General features: G+C 39.5%; 1 protein-coding gene across 4 annotated transcripts in view; it reads right to left on the bottom strand.

Moving 5' to 3' along the window:
• Window positions 1-12217: 12217 nt before the first annotated feature.
• wnt11 (wingless-type MMTV integration site family, member 11) overlaps window positions 12218-18540 on the bottom strand; it is a 52122-nt gene continuing 45799 nt past the window's right edge. For all 4 annotated transcript variants that reach the window (XM_061898138.1, XM_061898137.1, XM_061898139.1 and 1 more), the window contains exon 6: window positions 12218-13065. In XM_061898138.1, coding sequence (XP_061754122.1) covers window positions 12891-13065 — 175 coding nt within the window. In that variant the 3' untranslated portion in view covers window positions 12218-12890. The remainder of the gene's footprint in view (window positions 13066-18540) is intronic.

The raw sequence follows: 18540 nt of genomic DNA, 5'->3' as shown, positions 1-18540 counted from the left end.
TGAGTTTGTTAAAGGGGAAGTGCACATTTTTGGGAATTTTGCCTATCGTTCACAACCATTATGAAAGACATGACGACAAATGGATGTTTTAATGTATTCTAAATATTAGATAAATGTGATCAAAAGTCCGCCTACGGGAGGCTCCTCTATTCTGCCCCTAAAAACATGTAAACACCTCCATTTATGTTTTATATGCATGATGTATGTATGTATGTAATATAGTAACAGATACATGTATGGTAAGATGTAATATTTACATATTTTGAACATTTTAAGCATACACGACACATTAATTTTAAGAACGCATCACGACGTATGCTTTTTCCCCCATACAACATCACTGATTACTGCTCACTGCAGACCTAAGGAGAGCCAAAAAACCTAATAAAACATAATTTACTGTACACTGTCTGCTGTCATTAGGATGCTAAGTGATAGAATCGTGTTATATTTCTGTCTAGATAAAGAGTGACTCACTCTGTCATTCTCGCCATTGCCGGGTCTAAATTGGCTGTCAAAATGTGCCAACTTGTTGACATTTGCCTCAGCCTTCTTCTATGCAGGTGAGATACATGGTTTATGATCGACAATACACTGCCAAAGAGCAAGGAAGCGAGGAAAAAGCTGACTACTCGATGATGTAAACATAGCAGCATGAACTGGACATCACAGCTATAAATAGTTTGTCTGTGTTAGCACGTATAATAACAATATCACTAATACTTGGTTAATATTCAAGTCACAAAATGTAAATGGAGTATTATTGCCGCTTTTTGAATGGTTATTTATTGGGGTTTTCGGGCAGAATAGAGGAGCTTCCATTGGCTCTGCTGTAAGCCAACTTTTATTTACTTGTAATTAATATTTAGAATCCTTTCTGGGGATAGCTTCCCCTATAGCTTAACATTTAATCAAGAGCATCTTGTAGCTTGGCTTACTCCATTTTCCAAGTAGCTTGCCCATCACTGCACGTCTGTGTGCAGGTCAGTTGGCATTCACATTAGACATTGTGTACAAAAAATCTGGACTCTTAAGACCAATCAGCTTAAGAGCTCTGATTAGTTTCAAAGTAGAACTTATTTTCCAATAGGAAGTAACACAAATTGATCTAATCTACAGAAAAACAAAAAACTTTATTTTCCCTTTTTTTTTATAGGCCCAATAGTGACCTTTCCCTAAAAATCTCTCCAAAAAAAATGTTTAAATTTATGTATTTATCTATTTTTACCATGAATCTAATAATAAACATATTGAATGACAGCGGTACCTTGGGAAACGACTTTGATTGGATCTGTGACCCAGCCTGTATCTTGAAAATCCTCCCATCCATCCATCCATCCATTTCCTACCGCTTGTCCCTCTCGGGCTCACGGAGGTGGCTGGAGCCGATCCCGGCTGCATTCGGGCAGAAGGCGGTGTACACCCTGGACAAGTCGCCACCTCATCACAGGACAGTGTGGGCCATTGAAATAAATTAAAAACAATTTATTCTGTGTCCGACCCCCAAAACGGCAACATTTTAACATGTATCATGCCTTAAAATAAGAATAAAAACTTTTAGATAAGAAACATTGTAGAATAAACAATACAATAAAATATAGTACAAACAACTACAGTAGTTGTATGAAGTTATGTAATAATAATGAACTGCATGTACATACAAATCTTCAGGTACCGCTGTATCTGAATTTGAATTTTTATTTCGGCTTAAAGCAGTTTTTTTTTTCATTTTTGTAAAACATTCCTACACTGAAGAGAACCTATTTGAGTGACAGTACTGAATGTAACAGGAGTGAGTTTGATAGCCTAGAATTAGCAAATACATGTAATATAGTCACATCTTACTTACGCAAATATTATGCTGACATTGACAACATTACAATGAGTTAACAAATTGTTTAAAAATTATACATATAAAAATATTTGGACTGGAATGTTTTTTTTGGGGAGCGTTTTTTCACACTACAGGGTATGATACATAGTTAGAATTTTTTATTATACTTTTTTTATGGCCATTGAAATGACACCCCCAAAAAAAGGTATTTTTCAATCAATCAATCAATGTTTATTTATACAGCCCTAAATCACAAGTGTCTCAAAGGGCTGCACAAGCCACAACGACAACCGCGGTACAGATCCCACATAAGGGCAAGGAAAAACTCACCCCAGTGGGACGTCGATGACAATGACTATGGGAAACCTTGGAGAGGACCGCATATGTGGGAAACACCCCCCTTATAGGGTAGACCAAAAGCAATGAATGTCGAGCGGGTCTAACATGGTATTGTAAAATTTTCAATGTGAACGGGATGGTCCATGAAGGGACCAGCCTATGAATAAAAACGTTATGACACACACTGCAGTGCTTATGGAAGTAAACCCATCCATCCATCCATTTTCTACCGCTTATACAATCTTTTCATGTCGTCGTTCGAATGACAAAATATTTGAGTGGAACGTGTCCTTAGAGTGATTTTACATGACGTCATGATGCCCACGTGCTGCAAGGTGTTTGGCTCCAATTATACAACCCCTTGAAAAAAGATGGAATCAACCGACTTAAAGGACGTTCATTCAGTTGTTTGATTTTGTAGAAAAGAAAAAAAGATAACAGACATGACAAAACTATAGTTGTTTCGAATAAAAACTTTCTGGTTTTAAGAAACACGAAAAGAAATCAAGAAAATCAATAATTAGCTAAAACAGAGTAAAAATAGTATGGAATAACTCAAATCTGAGTAACATTATGGAATCCCCTTGTAAATGTTCATTTCCAAAGCTAACACCTGCATCGGATTAAATCTATTCCTTAGTCTGCAGTAAAAAAATCTGGCGACAGGTTGTTGCACCAGGTGGATTGACACGAATCATGGCTCCAACATGAGATATGCCAATTGAAACAAAGGAGAGGAGTATCAAACCTCTTTAAGAAGGTAAATCATCACTCAATGTTGCAAAAGATGTTGATTGTTCACAGTCAGCTGCGTCTAAAATCTGATCCAATTACAAATAACATGGGAAGGTTGTAAGAGGCAAGCATACTGGTAGACCAAGGACTATGTCAATCCATCAGAACAAAAATGTTAAAGCACTATGTCTTGAAAACAGAACATGCACAGCAAAACCAATTAAGAACACAGGGGCAGAAACTGGAGTCACCAAACTGTAAAAAGGAAATGGGACTTGAATAAAGAAAAAAAAATAAGTTCCAATGGGCTAAGGAAACATAATCCTAGACTATAGATCACTGGATGAAAGTCATATTCAGTAATTATGCTGTAACTTTTGTCTGGTGCCGTTACAATGAGATTTATAAAGACGACTAAAGAAATCCATCCATCTTCTTCCGATTATCCGAGGTCAGGTCACGGGGGCAGCAGCCTAAGCAGGGAAGCCCAGATTTTCCTCTTCCCCAGCACTTCATCCAGCTCCTCCCGGGGGATCCCGAGGCGTTCCCAGGCCAGCCGGTAGACATAGTCTTCCCAACGTGTCCTGGGTCTTCCCCGTGTCCGAAACACCTCCCAAGGGAGGCGCTTGGGTGGCATCCTGACCAGATGCCCGAACCACCTCATCTGGCTTCTCTCAATGTGGAGGAGCAGCAACTTTACTTTGAGCTCCTCCCAAATGACAGAGCTTCTCACCCTATCTCTAAGGGGGAGCCCGCCACACGGTGGAGGAAACTCATTTTGGGCGCTTGTACCCCTAATCTTGTCCTTTCGGTCATAACCCAAAGCTCATGACCATAGGTGAGGATGGGAACGTAGATCGACCGGTAAATTGAGAGCTTTGCCTTCAGGCTCAGCTCCTTCTTCACCACAACGGATCGATTCAGCGTCCGTATTACTGAATATGCCGCACCTGCCGACCTTACGATCCAGTTTTCCCTCACTCGTGAACAAGACTCTGAGGTACTTGAACTCCTCAACTTGGGGCAGGGTCTCCTCCCCAACCTGGAGATGGCAGTCCACCCTTTTGCGGGCGAGAACCATGGACTCGGACTTGGAGGTGCTGATTGTCATCCCAGTCGCTTCACACTTGGCTGCGAACCGACCGATCCAGTGAGAGCTGAAGATCTTGCCCTGATGAAGCCATGAGGACCACATCATCTGCAAAAAGCAGAGACCTAATCCTGCAGCCACCAAACCGGATCTCCTCAACGCCTTGACTGCGCCTAGAAATTCTGTCCATAAAAGTTATGAACAGAATCGGTGACAAAGGGCAGCCTTGGCGGAGTCCAACCCTCACTGGAAACTGGTCCGACTTACTGCCGGCGATGCGGACCAAGCTCTGACACTGATTGTACAGGGAGCGGACCGCCACAATAAGACAGTCCGTTACCCCATACTCTCTGAGCACTCTCCACAGGACTTCCCAAGGTACACGGTCGAATGACTTCTCCAAGTCCACAAAGCACTTGTAGACTGGTTGGGCAAACTGCCATGCACCCTCAAGACCCTGCCGAGAGTATAAAGCTGGTCCACAGTTCAACGACCAGGATGAAAACCGCACTGTTGCTTCTGAATCCGAGGTTTGACTATCTGGCGTAGCCTCCTCTCCAGTACACCTGAATAGACCTTACCGGGAAGGCTGAGGAGTGTGATCCCATGATAGTGGGAACACACTCTCCGATTCCTGTTCTTAAAGAGAGGAACCACATTATTACTCACATTGACATGAAAATCAATCAATCAATCAATGTTTATTTATATAGCCCTAAATCACAAATGTCTCAAAGGACTGCACAAACCACTACGACTACGACATACTCGGAAGAACCCACATAAGGGCAAGGAAAACTCACACCGAGTGGGACGTCGGTGACAATGATGACTATGAGAACCTTGGAGAGGACCACAAATGTGGGCAACCCCCCCTCCCTAGGGGACCGAAAGCAATGGATGTCGAGCGGGTCTAACATGATACTGTGAAAGTTCAATCCATAATGGATCCAACACAGCCGCGAGAGTTCATTTCAAAGCGGATCCAAGACAGCAGCGAGAGTCCCGTCCACAAGAAACCATCCCAAGCGGAGTCGGATCAGCAGCGTAGAGATGTCCCCAACCGATACAGAGGCGAGTGGTCCATTCTGAGTCCCGACTCTGGACAGCCGGTACTTCATCTATGGCCATCGGACCGGACCCCCTTCTCAAGGAAGGGGGGGACAAAAAAATCAGATACATGTCACATATGGGCAATCAATGAGAATTGATCTGCAGTGTTAGTTCTTTAAGTGTCTGCTTTTATGTCCATGGATTACATTCAGATTTTTTGTTAAAACTGATCTTAGAATTAGTGTCACACCTGGGTGAAGTCTTGTCTGGTTTCATGTCTTGTCATTTCCTCTTTTATTTTGAAAGGTTAACTCTCCCTTTCGTTTCAGGTCACTTGCCCTTCCTCCCGTGTCACTGGTCTCTCTCCTGATTGCCTAATTGTGCCCACCTGTGTCACCCTCCCTTATGTGTATAAATGTCTCTTCCTCCTCTTGTCTTGTGCCAGAGTATATCGTCTCGCTACGTGCCTCCAGCTTTGTCCACAGCCTTGTACCAAGTTTGATAAGTATTGTCTCACTTTATTTATTGATTTCTTTGTTTCCTCTGAGAGAGTGATTTTCTGTTGCTAAAGTTTTTCATGCTAGTAATTTGTATCTAGTTCCTAGTGCCGTGTTTTCCTTTTCCCTCCTTCTGGAGCGTCTTTAGTTTACTGTCTTCTCGACTGCTTTGCATGTTTGATTTTCCTTTTGTAGATAATTGTACATTGTTGGTTTTCGCTATTAGATTCGTATAGAAATTTTGCTATTGCCTTTTTCCTCCTTATGGAGTGATTTTTCTGTTTTTGGCCTTATGGTCTTTGCTACCTTCCTTTGTTCCTCAAATATATCTCAGATTTTGTAGCCACTTTGTTTTGATCACTCTGTTCTAAAGATAGCATAGAAATTTAATTAAATAAAGTCTGAGTTCAATTGTCATGCTTCTGCACCTGAGTCCTCATTTTCGCCCAGCCCTAACAATTAGAAGTTATTTCCCGTTTAGTCAGACAAAAGTCCAGAAATTCACCTGTATCTCGGTTCTCAGACAGCATGCATTACCTCCATCAACAGGTGCAGCTTCATATGACTCGAGTGAAGCACTTAGCGACAGACACAAACGCACCCTAATGCACACATAAAACCTATTCTCTCCTACTGCCAAAGTGAGGAATGCCAGTGACTGAAGAGTCCTTGAGGCTGTCGATAGACAGGCCTGTGTGCGGACTTCTCAGACCCCCAACTCACCTGCACACAAGCAGATCTGCCCCCGCCCCCCACCCCAAACCACAAGACCATTACACGCTACTTCTGTCCCCACTGCCTGTTTCTGCTTAGAGAACATCTACTTACTGATCTTTTTGATATACCGTTAGACGTCTTAGACTTGATTGCTGACTTACTTCACGCATCATGTTTGCGTCCTTGTTGAAGCATTCCTGAGGTTTTCATTTCCACATTGGTTAAGTTTTGAGTTATGCGGTCGACAATGGTAACCATCAAGACAGTAAATAGTTCTCCACATGTATCCATGATCAACGCTCATCATTTTAATCTAACATGGATACAAATGTCCAAATGTCATTGAATTATAAATGTGACAAAACAGGGTATCACAAACTACAATATTTATCATCTGAAGTTTATACAAATTTAAAAAAAATTAATGCATAGCCTTTTGATGCCTCAAAGAACATAGGGCCACGACAAAGCTTCTCCATACTACGCTGCTTGGGGCCACCCTCTTCATCTCTTCACCCCAGCTGTCTTTGCCCCCGCTTTGATACTTCGGTACCAACTCTGTCTTGGACGACCCGTTGTCCGCTTCCCTTGTGGATTTCAGTCCAGGGCACGCTTGGTGATGTTTGAAGCATGCTTGCGAAGCGTGCGGCTGATCCATTCCCATTTCCTTTTCTTGATGTCCCATTGGATTGGGGCTTGTCTGGTCCTGTCCCACAGTTGGTTGCGAAGACACCTGTTGGTGAATGCCTGGAGTTTGTGTGTGTTAGTTTTGGTAACCCGCCAGGTTTCTGAGCCATAGAGCAGAACTGATTTGACATTGGTGTTAAAAATAAGGCGCTTGTCGTGCAGTGAAAGGGCAGTTGATCTTCAAATGGGCGGTAGAATGTTGAAGTGTCGGGTTTTGTTGATTCGGCACTTGATGTCTTCATCCGTCCGCCCCATCTTTACTGATGACGCTTCCAAGATATACAAACTTAATGACTTTGTGGATATCTTCCAGGTGCAGTCGTATTTGATATTGCCGTTTGTTGTTTATGCTCAATCCTTTTTAAGCCGGTCTTCTCTGCTTCATCTGCAACACGGCTCAAATTTTACTGTATATCTTGTAGAAGAATAGATAATACCAAGCCACATTCAGCATGTGTTACAACAGTGTGGCTTCGTAAAAAAAGAGTGCGCGTACTTTTCTGGTCCGCCTGCAGTCCAGACCTGTCTCCCCTCGAAAATGTGTGGCGCATTATGAAGCGTAAAATACGACAGCGGAGACCCCGAACTGTTGAACGACTAAAGCTCTACATAAAAAAAGAATGGGAACGAATTCCATTTTCAAAGCTTCAACAATTAGTTTCCTCAGTTCCCAAACATTTATTGAGTTTTGTTAAAAGAAAATGTGATTTAACACAGTGTTGAACATGCCCTTTCCCAACTACTTTGGCACATGTTGCAGCCATGAAATTCTAAGTTAATTATTATTTGCAAAAAAAAATTAAGTTTGAGTTTTAACATCAAATATCTTGTCTTGTAGTGCATTCAATTGAATATGGGTTGAAAAGGATTAGCAAATCATTGTATTCCGTTTATATTTACATCTAACACAATTTCCCAACTCATATGGAAACGGGGTTTGTACATCAAGAAAGAATGGGAAAGAATTCCTCTTGAAAAGCTTCAAAAATTGGTCTCTTCAGTTCCCAAACATTTACTAAGTGTTGTTAAAAGGAAAGGCCATGTCACACAGTGGTAAAAATGCGCCGTATGCCAACTTTTTTTGCAATGTGTTGCCGCCATTACATTCTAAGTTAATGATTATTTGCAACAAAAAAAAAATACATTTCTCAGTTCGAATGTTAAGTATCTTGTCTTTGTAGTCTATTAAGATGAATATAAGTTGAAAACGATTTGCAAATCATTGTATTCTGTTTTTATTTACGATTTACACAACATGCTAACTTCACTGGTTTGGGGTTTTGTAGATAAGACACTTAATAAAGTTGACTTGTTTTTAAATAAATAAAACATTTATCATGAAAGATGTCACATGTATGTAACATCACACATCAACAAATATGATTAGATATGCTTTGTACTGGGGAATAAAATATGTTTTATATGAAAATACATAAACAACCTTGTTTATAGCAGATGTTGGGTTATTTGAAGGTGTTTTTGAGGTTTTGTGTGTGTAGACATGCTTGGGGGTCAACAAGTATTGAACTGGGCGTGTTGTTCACTGTTTAGCGTGCGTCATGTGACCTCGCAGCAAAGCACTGTATTTTTCACAGCTATTTCTGTCGGCACAAATTCATGAGAAGCACTCTAACTAACGCAAATTGGTCAGAGGCTAAAATACTGTATGTGCAAAACACAACGTCACACATTTTCCCCTCCAGCAAGTCAGGACATAAGTTTCCAAGACGCGTGCGATTTCACATTTTGGACATCGTAGGTCTGACGTTAATTATGAATCGAATATTTTCAGTTCTAGAGAATAAAAGCTGTTTATAACCTTCTAAATCAATTTTTCAAATGATTATTTGATTGTCTAATCCAGTGGTTCTCAAACTTTTTTCAGTGATGTACCCCCTGTGAACATTTTTTCAATTCAAGTACCCCCTAATCAGAGCAAAGCATTTTTGGTTGAAAAAAAGAGATACAGAAGTAAAATACAGCACTATGTCATCAGTTTCTGATTTATTAAATTGTATAACAGTGCAAAATATTGCTCATTTGTAGTGGTCTTTCTTGAACTATTTGGAAAAAGATATATAAAAATAACTAAAAACTTGTTGAAAAATAAACAAGTGATTCAATTATAAATAAATATTTCTACACATAGAAGTAATCATGAACTTAAAGTGCCCTCTTTGGGGATTGTAATAGAGATCCATCTGGATTCATCAACTTATTTCCAAACATTTCTTCACAAAAAAAGAAAAAAAAAAAATTAACATCAATATTTATGGAGCATGTCCACAAAAAAATCTAGCTGTCAACACTGAATATTGCATTGTTGCATTTCTTTTCACAGTGTATGAACTTGCATTCATATTTTCTTGAAGTAATGTTCATTAAATATATGTATAGAAGATTTTTGAATTGTTGCTACTTTTAGAATATTAAAAAAAATCTCACATACCCCTTGGCATACCTTCAAGTACCCCCAGGGGTACGTGTACCCGCATTTCAGAACCACTGGTCTAATCCACTAGAGTAGACATAATGATGTAAAATAGGACTAATGTATTTACTTTTGCAGCCATGGTCTCATCTTGTGGCCAACACTACTGTACTATTGATATTTTTAGTCCAATTTACCCATTTATATGCTTGAAATGCTTAATGTAGGACAAAAAAATATGTCAACAATGTTTAGGAAAAAAGATGATTGGTCTCCTTTAAAACTACCATATTTTTCGGAGTATAAGTTGCTCCGAAATGCATAAAAAAGAAGAAAAAAAACATATATGGTTCTGGATGGTTCGCTTCCCCTTTGGTCTGGATGACACGGTGGTGAATATTTCCAAAAATAATTTGAAATGTGGACTCGTCAGACCACAGAACACTTTTTCACTTTGCATCAGTCCATCTTACATGATCTCGGGCCCAGAGAAGCCGGCGGCGTTTCTGGATGTTGTTGATAAATGGCTTTCGCTTTGCATAATAGAGCTTTAAAGGGGAACATTATCACCAGACCTATGCAAGCGTCAATATATACCATGATGTTGCAGAAAAAAGACCATATGTTTTTTTAACCGATTTCCGAACTCTGAAAGGGTGAATTTGGCGATTTAAACGCCTTTCAATTGTTCGCCTGTCGGAGCAATGACCTTTCACCCGTGACGTCACAATGGGAAGCAATTCACCATTTTCTCAAACACATTACACACACAAGTCAAATAAGCTCTGTTATTTTCCTTTTTTTCGACTGTTTTCCGTACCTTGGAGACATCATGCCTCGTCGGTGTGTTGTCGGAGGGTGTAACAACCCAATCAGGGACGGATTCAAGTTGATTTATGTGGAATGTGCACCGATTAGCACGGCATGCTAATCGATGCTAACATGCTATTTAGGCTAGCTGTATGTACATATTGCATCGTTATGCCTCATTTGTAGCTATATTTGCATCCAGCCTTTCCCTCCACCCACATTTAATGCCAAACTAACACATACCAATCGACGGATTTAAGTTACACCAGTGTCAAAAGATGCGAAAGTCCCTCGTTTGGTCTGCACATTTTACCGGCGATGCTACGACAGACATGGCACAGAGATGTGTGGATATCCTGCGACACTCAAAGCAGATGCATTTCCAACGATAAAGTCAACAAAATCACAAAGGTGAGTTTTGTTGATGTTAATGACTTATGTGCTAATCAGACATATTTGGTCGCGGCATGACTGCCAGCTAATCGATGCTAACATGCTATTTAGGCTAGCTGTATGTACATTTGTAGCTATATTTGCATCCAGCCTTTCCCTCCACCCATATTTATTACCAAACAAACACCTACCAATCGACAGATATAAGTTGCTCCAGTGGTCAAAAGATGCAATCGTTGGTTAGAAGGCGATCGCCGAATAGCTTCAATAGCTATTCGCTCAATAGCTTCAGTTTCTTCTTCAATTTCGTTCCCGCTATTTGCCTCCATACTCCAACCATCCGTTTCAATACATGTGTAATCTGTTGAATCGCTTAAACCGCTGAAATCCGAGTCTGAATCCGAGCTAATGTCGCTATATCTTGGTGTGCTATCCGCCATGTTTGTTTGTATTGACTATGTGACGTCACAGGAAAATGGACGGGTGGATTTACAGATAGCGAAAATCAGGCACTTTAACGCTTTTTTTCGGGATATTCCATGATGGGTAAAATTTTGAAAAAAACTTTGAAAAATAAAATAAACCACTGGAAACTGATTTTTATTGGTTTTAACCCTTCTGAAATTGTGATAATGTTCCCCTTTAACTTGCACTTACAGATGTAGAGACAAACTGTATTTAGTGACAGTGTTTTTCTGAAGTGTTCCTGAGCCCATGTGGTGATGTCCTTTAGAGATTGATGTCGGTTTTTGATACAGTGCCGTCTGAGGGATCGAAGGTCACGGTCATTCAATGTTGGTTTCTGGCCATGCGCTTACGTGGAGTGATTTCTCCAGATTCTCTGAACCTTTTGATGATGTTATGGACCATAGATGTTGAAATCCCCTAAATTTCTTGCAATTGCGCTTTGAGAAAGGTTGTTCCTAAACGGTTTGGCTATTTGCTCACACAGTTGTGGACAAAGGGGTGTACCTCGCTACATCCTTTCTTGTGGAAGACTGACCATTTTTTGTGAAGCTGTTTTTATACCCAATCATGGCACCCACCTGTTCCCAATTAGCCTGCACACCCGTGGGATGTGCCAAATAAGTGTTTGATGAGCATTCTTCAACTTTATCAGTATTTATTGCCACCATTCCCAACTTTGTCACGTGTTGCTGGCATCAAATTCAAAAGTTAATGATTATTTGCAGAAAAAAAAATGTTTATCAGTTTGAACATCAAATATGTTGTCTTTGTAGCATATTCAACTGAATATAGGTTGAAAATTATTTGCAAATCCTTGTATTCGGTTTATATTTACATCCAACACAATTTCCCAATTCATATGGAAGTGGGGTTTGTATTTTAAGTTCCGGGCACTCTAAGCATTAAACGAACCATCGAAGCAACAAAATACAAATCAAAGCTTTTTTTCTGATCGATTTATTCGATGAATCGTTGCAGTCCTGTTGAAATCATACAGAAAATACATTTAGAACAGTTCAATGGGCATATATAATTTTTATGTTAGCATTATTTGTTGTTTTTTTTGTATTTTGCATGACAGGTGAGGCTCTAAGAGCACTGAAAACCTTTTTTTTTGTTTTAAATGTTAAGGAAAAAAAATAAAAATAAACATGTCGTAATCATTTAATCATTTCATAAATACTTATCTTTATTCCAGTATACAAAATACGAGTATGTACATCCACACAAAAGTGGTTTACAAAATCCTTTCGTTCATATGCTCTAAAAATAGAATACAATTTGATGGCTGCAGGTCAAAGGTCAGGGACAATCAATCTGCAAGTCCTTTCAGTCCACAGGGATGAAGTCAAGCAGGACGACGTGACAGTCCCGAGTACTCGAAGTTCCCTTTATGTTTCCTTTGCCTCCCTTGTCCTTCCATGCAGAAGGAAAAAGTGTCAACTGTACCTAAAAAAAAAAAAAAAAAGTCCCACCAGTCCAACAAATCCCTTCCATTTGTGTGGAATGAAGCCAGACATAAGTCTCAGTCGAGAAGGGAAACCATCTTTCTCCTCCAGAATAAAAATCCAATATTATTACTTTTTTTATTAGCGCTACAATACAAGAGACTTCCCTCATCCCCGTTGGGGGAATTCATGGTCATTAACAAGAGAAAGGAGGACTGCGGTCTTCACATAAAGTGTCGTCACAGTCCATGTCCGGCAGAAACCAGAACGCTTGGATACTAAAGTGATGACTAGACCACGTCACATGCTGAAGCTGAAGACCGCTTTGCCTTCTGGTTATCTTTGGTTCTTCTGCGACTCGGTGAAGGGGTCGGGGCGGTGGGAGGAATCATTTGCAGACGTATCTCTCCACCATCCTCTCGCACTTCCTGCAGGTGACGTAGCAGCACCAGTGGTACTTGCAGTGGCAGCGCTCCACCAGCTTCTCGCTGTACGGATTGTAGCCGCGGCCGCAGCACATCAGGTCGCAGCTGTCGCTGCCCGCCGAGGTTTTGTTGCACTGCCTGCAATGTGAGCGCACACAAGGTTAGAAGATTGAGTGAGCGCCTTTCTTCTAAAAGACAAGCCGGTTCCAGTTTGACTTCCCACCAGAGACAATTAGGTTAATGGCTCGGTTGGAAACGTTTCAAATTCCCAGCCTCACAATGACCCTTTAAATACTCCTGACCCACCAACGCGCCCCCATCTCTGAGCCCGTGCTTTGAATGGCCAGTGAATAAGCCGCCGTAAATCACCCTTAATACGCAGGCCTGCCCCCTTTTTAACTTTGCCCTTTCCACGTTATGCCTCGGTTTTATGACGGCCCAGTGTTAGCCACCAGCATGGTGAGACGGGCGCAGGGGGAATCGCAGCAGCAGGACGACAGTCAGGCAGAGTTGCTAATGGCTTCTTTATTTTTGTATCATTTCTATACTTGAAACATGGTTATAGTTGTGTACAGTTTAGACATAGTTATAGTTGTGTACAGTTCACACATACTGTGAGTTGTGTACAGTTTAGGCATAAATATTATAGTTGTGTACAGTTTACACATACTTGTAGTTGTGGACAGTTCAGATATAGTTATAGTTGTCTACAGTTCACACGTACTGTGAGTTGTGTACAGTTTAGACATAAATATTAAAGCTGTGTACAGTTTACACATACTTGTAGTTGTGTACAGTTTAGACATAGTTATAGTTGTGTACAGTTCACACGTACTGTGAGTTGTTTACAGTTTAGACATAAATATTATAGTTGTGTACGGTTTACACATACTTGTGGTTGTGTACAGTTTAGACATAGTTATAGTTGTGTACAGTTCACACATACTGTGAGTTGTGTACAGTTTAGACATAAATATTATAGTTGTGTACAGTTTACACATATTTGTAGTTGTGTACAGTTTAGACGTAGTTACAGTTGTGTACAGTTTACATATACTTGTAGTTGTGTACAGTTTACACATACTTGTAGTTGTGTACAGTTTACACATACTTGTAGTTGTGTACAGTTTACACATACTTGTAGTTGTGTACAGTTTAGACATAGTTATAGTGGGGCCGGTGGTCCCTGGTTCCCCGGGCGCCACACCTGCTGTTTGGGTTGGGCTCTCTGGGCCGCTGGGGCCGTTCTCTGGCTCCCACGCACACTGGGAGTCAAATATATTGTACATACAAACACACATATACTCACACACACACACCGTTATTCATACATACAAACATACATACTGTACATAGGTAGCTACGCTCCCACATACATGCATAAATACAGTACATACCGACATATTCCAAGTTTGTCCATCTACACGCACATTCACTGTACAAACACACATATACTGTACATATACATTCACTGTACAAACATACATATACTGTACATATACATTTACTGTACAAACATACATATACTGTACATATACATTCACTGTACAAACAAACATACATATACTGTACATGTACATTCACGGTACTAACATACATATACTGTACATATAAATTCACTGTACAAACATGCATATACACATTCTGTTCATATACAAGTACATATACATACATACACTCGTGCACATAATCACGTTCCATCAAACATATATCAATGTTGTTGCCCTAGGGCCGGGGTGTCAAACTCAAATACAGAGTGGGCCAAAATGTCAAATGGAACAAAGCCGCGGGCCAAGGTTGAAAAAATTAACCTTTTAAGAGGGATCCAAACAAGTTTTGCATTGAGTATTGAACAAGCAAGGCTCATATAACTTTATAGTGACATGCAAAGTCGAGTTTCAACCTATCAATAATAATTAAAAAATATCAATGCCATATCAAATAAAATTTAAATAAAAAATTGGGGGGGCCAGGTTTGGTGGTAGCGGGGGCGTATATTGTGGCGTCCAGGAAGAGTTAGTGCTGCAAGGGGTTCTGGGTATTACGTGTGTTACGGTGCAGATGTTCTCCCGAAACGCGTTTGTCATTCTTGTTTGGTGTGGTTTCACAGTGTGGCGCATATTTGTAACAGTGTTAGTCGTTTATACGGCCACCCTCAGTGTGACCTGTATGGCTGTTGACCAAGTATGCGTTGCATTCATTCGTGTGTGTTAAAGCCGCAAATTTTATGTGACTGGGCCGGCACGTTGTTTGTATGGCGGAAAAGCGGACGTGACGACAGGTTGTAGAGGACGCTAAAGGTAGTGCCTTCAAGGCACGCCCCCAATATTGTTGTCTGGGTGGAAATAGGTAGAAATTCTGAAGAATTGTTGCCCCGGGAGATTTTGGGGAGGGGCAGTGAAATTTGGTAGTTTCTCGGGTAAATCGTGAGGGTTGGCAAATGCGTTGTTGCAGCAGCACCGCCCCTGTATAATACCGGCGGGCCAGCTCTAATCTTAATTTGATATTACCTCAAGGGCCAAATGAAATTACACGGCGGGCCAAACTTGGCCCGCGGGCCAGAGTTTGACACCCATGCCCTAGGGTAAACTGGGTAACACATGGCATACTGACAAAGCTTAACCTATTATTACTATAACAATCTACAAGATTAATATAGGTTGCCTCTGTCTCTGTCTCTTCCCCTCCATCTTTCGGTATTCCTTTTTATTTATTTATTTTATTTTATTTTTTATTGTATTTGTCTTTCTAGTTATTATGTATACGTATTGTTGCATTTGAACAACTGTATTGTTGATAATAGAGGTAAACTATTGGTATTGTTCATGATTAATAGCGCTTTTTCTATTGGTATTTGTATTGCTCCAGTTTTAGTGTAAAATGCTGAATGTAATTTCTATATTATTATTTATTTCACTACCTGCTTATTTGCTATCACTTTTACAATCATATTTGTACATATCGTATGTGCTGGTGTTGTTTTATTGTTGTTCTTATTGTTGTGTTTACTGTTGTTGTTTTTGTCTCTCTGTCTAATCCCCCTCTTATCCCCACAATTTCCCCCTCTGTCTTCCTTTTTTTCTCTTTCTATCTCCACCTGCTCCGGCCCGGCTGCAACAAATGATAATATAAATACATTTAATAAAGTCAAATTCAAATAAGGCAACAAGAGAAGTATCGTACACTTCTCTTTTGTAAAGTAAATCTGAACAGCCGATATGGGCATCTACATCAACTATATGATTTGCCTGAGAAGCTGGACAGGACAACAAAAAAAAAAGATATAGTTATAGTTGTGTACAGTTTACACGTACTCATCGTTGTATACACTTTAGACAGTTATACTTGTGTACAGTCAGATAGTTATAGTTGTGTACAGTTAAAATATTGTTATAGTTGTGTATTGTTTCAAAGTACTTATAGTTGTGTGCAGTTTAGACGAATTTATAGTTGTGTACAGTTTAGACGTATTTATAGTTATGTATAGTTTAGACATAAATATTATAGTTGTGTGCAGTTTAGACGTATTTATAGTTATGTATAGTTTAGACATACATATTATAGTTGTGTGCAGTTTAGATATAATTATAGTTGTGTACAATCTTAGATAGTTATAGTTATGTGCAGTTTAGACATAGTTATAGTTGTGTACAGTTTAGACAGTTATAGTTGTGTACAGTTTAGACATAGTTATAGTTGTGTACAGTTTAGAAATTGTTATTAAAGTTAAAGTACCAATGATTGTCACACACATACTAGGTATGGCAGAATTATTTCTCTGCATTTGACCCATCACCCTTGATCACCCCCTGGGAGGTGAGGGGAGCAGTGGGCAGCAGCGGTGGCCGCGCCCAGGAATCATTTTTGTTGGTTTAACCCCCAATTCCAACTTTTGATGCCGAGTGCCAAGGAAGGAGGTAATGAGTTCCATTTTTAAAGTCTTTGGTATGGCTCGGCCGGGGTTTGTACAATTTAGATAGATATAGTTGTGTATATCCATCCATCCATTTTCTACCGCTTATTCCCTTTCGGGGTCGCGGGGGGCGCTGGCGCCTATCTCAGCTACAATCGGGCGGAAGGCAGGGTACACCCTGGACAAGTCGCCACCTCATCGCAGGGCCAACACAGATAGACAGACAACATTCACACTCACATTCACACACTAGGGCCAATTTAGTGTTGCCAATCAAACAAGTATAATATTTATGTCTGAACTATAGTTGTGTATAGTTCAGACATAAATATTATACTTGTTTACAGTTTAGACATAGAGTGTACAGTTATCAGAGGTGGCTAGTAACGCGCTACATTTACTCCATTACATCTACTTGAGTAACTTTTGGGATAATTTGTACTTCTAAGAGTAGTTTTTATGCAACATACTTTTACTTTTACTTGAGTATATTTATAGAGAAGAAACGCTACTTTTACTCCGCTCCATTTTACTACGTTCAGCTCGCTACTTGCTACTTTTTTTTATCGATCTATTAATGTTTGTTTTGGTTTTTCAAAGTAAGATCTACGCATGCCTGCGTTTCACTAATCACATGCGGTCACTGGTTACGTTTGACCAATCAAACAGAGCCAGGCGGTCACGTGACCGTCACACATATACATCTTACTTAAACAAGTTGAAAAACTTATTGGGGTGTTACCATTTAGTGGTCAATTGTAAGAAATATGTACTGTACTGTGCAATTTACTAATACAAGTTTCAATCAATCAATCAATCAATCAAAAGTGTAAAGGAAAAAAGACACTTTTTATTTCAACCGTACTTCCCGTCAAAAGCCTAAAGACTGATCGCACAGTTCTTGTCTTCACAATAAAAGTGCCGCTTCATCGCGCCTGCACTAACAAAATAAGCGTCTCCGAAAGCCAGAGCATACAAGTTAGCAAACTACGGAGTTTGCCGCCAATGTATTTCTTGTAAAGTGTATAAAAACGAATATGGAAGCTGGACAAATAAGATGCCAAAAACCAACGAGTTTCATGTGGTATTATACAGATAGGATGAACTTTTTTTTCTCCTCCATTTGAAAACGTAAACATTATCAGCACTATACTGTCTGATTCCAATCAATCAAGTCATCAGAATCAGGTAATACACCAACTTATATTCTTGTCTTCATGAAAGATAGGAATCTATGTGTTAAACATGCATGTATATTCATTAAAACACCTTTAACATGTCAACAAAAACGGCAAAATAATATAAAATTTATACTGTATATATAAATTTATGTATGTATGTATATATATATATACATATATATATATATATATATACAGTATATATATATACATATATATATATATATATATATACAGTATATATATATATACAAATATATATATATGTTATGAGTGTGTATGTATATGTATATATGAGGTAGATCACCTCGACTTGGTCATTTTTTTAAAGTAATTGATTAACTTTAAAAAACTTATTGGGGTGTTACCATTTAGTGGTCAATTGTACGGAATATGTACTGTACTGAGCAATCTACTAATACAAGTTTTAATCAATCAATCAATCAATTAATCAATCAATGAATACCTACTGAGCCTATGGTGCTGTTAAGTTATTGTGGCTCAATGTGACTTAATTTT

This window comes from Nerophis ophidion, linkage group LG04, assembly GCF_033978795.1.
Source record: "Nerophis ophidion isolate RoL-2023_Sa linkage group LG04, RoL_Noph_v1.0, whole genome shotgun sequence".
Lineage (NCBI taxonomy): Eukaryota > Metazoa > Chordata > Actinopteri > Syngnathiformes > Syngnathidae > Nerophis > Nerophis ophidion.
This window is presented reverse-complemented; position numbering and strand designations above follow the sequence as displayed.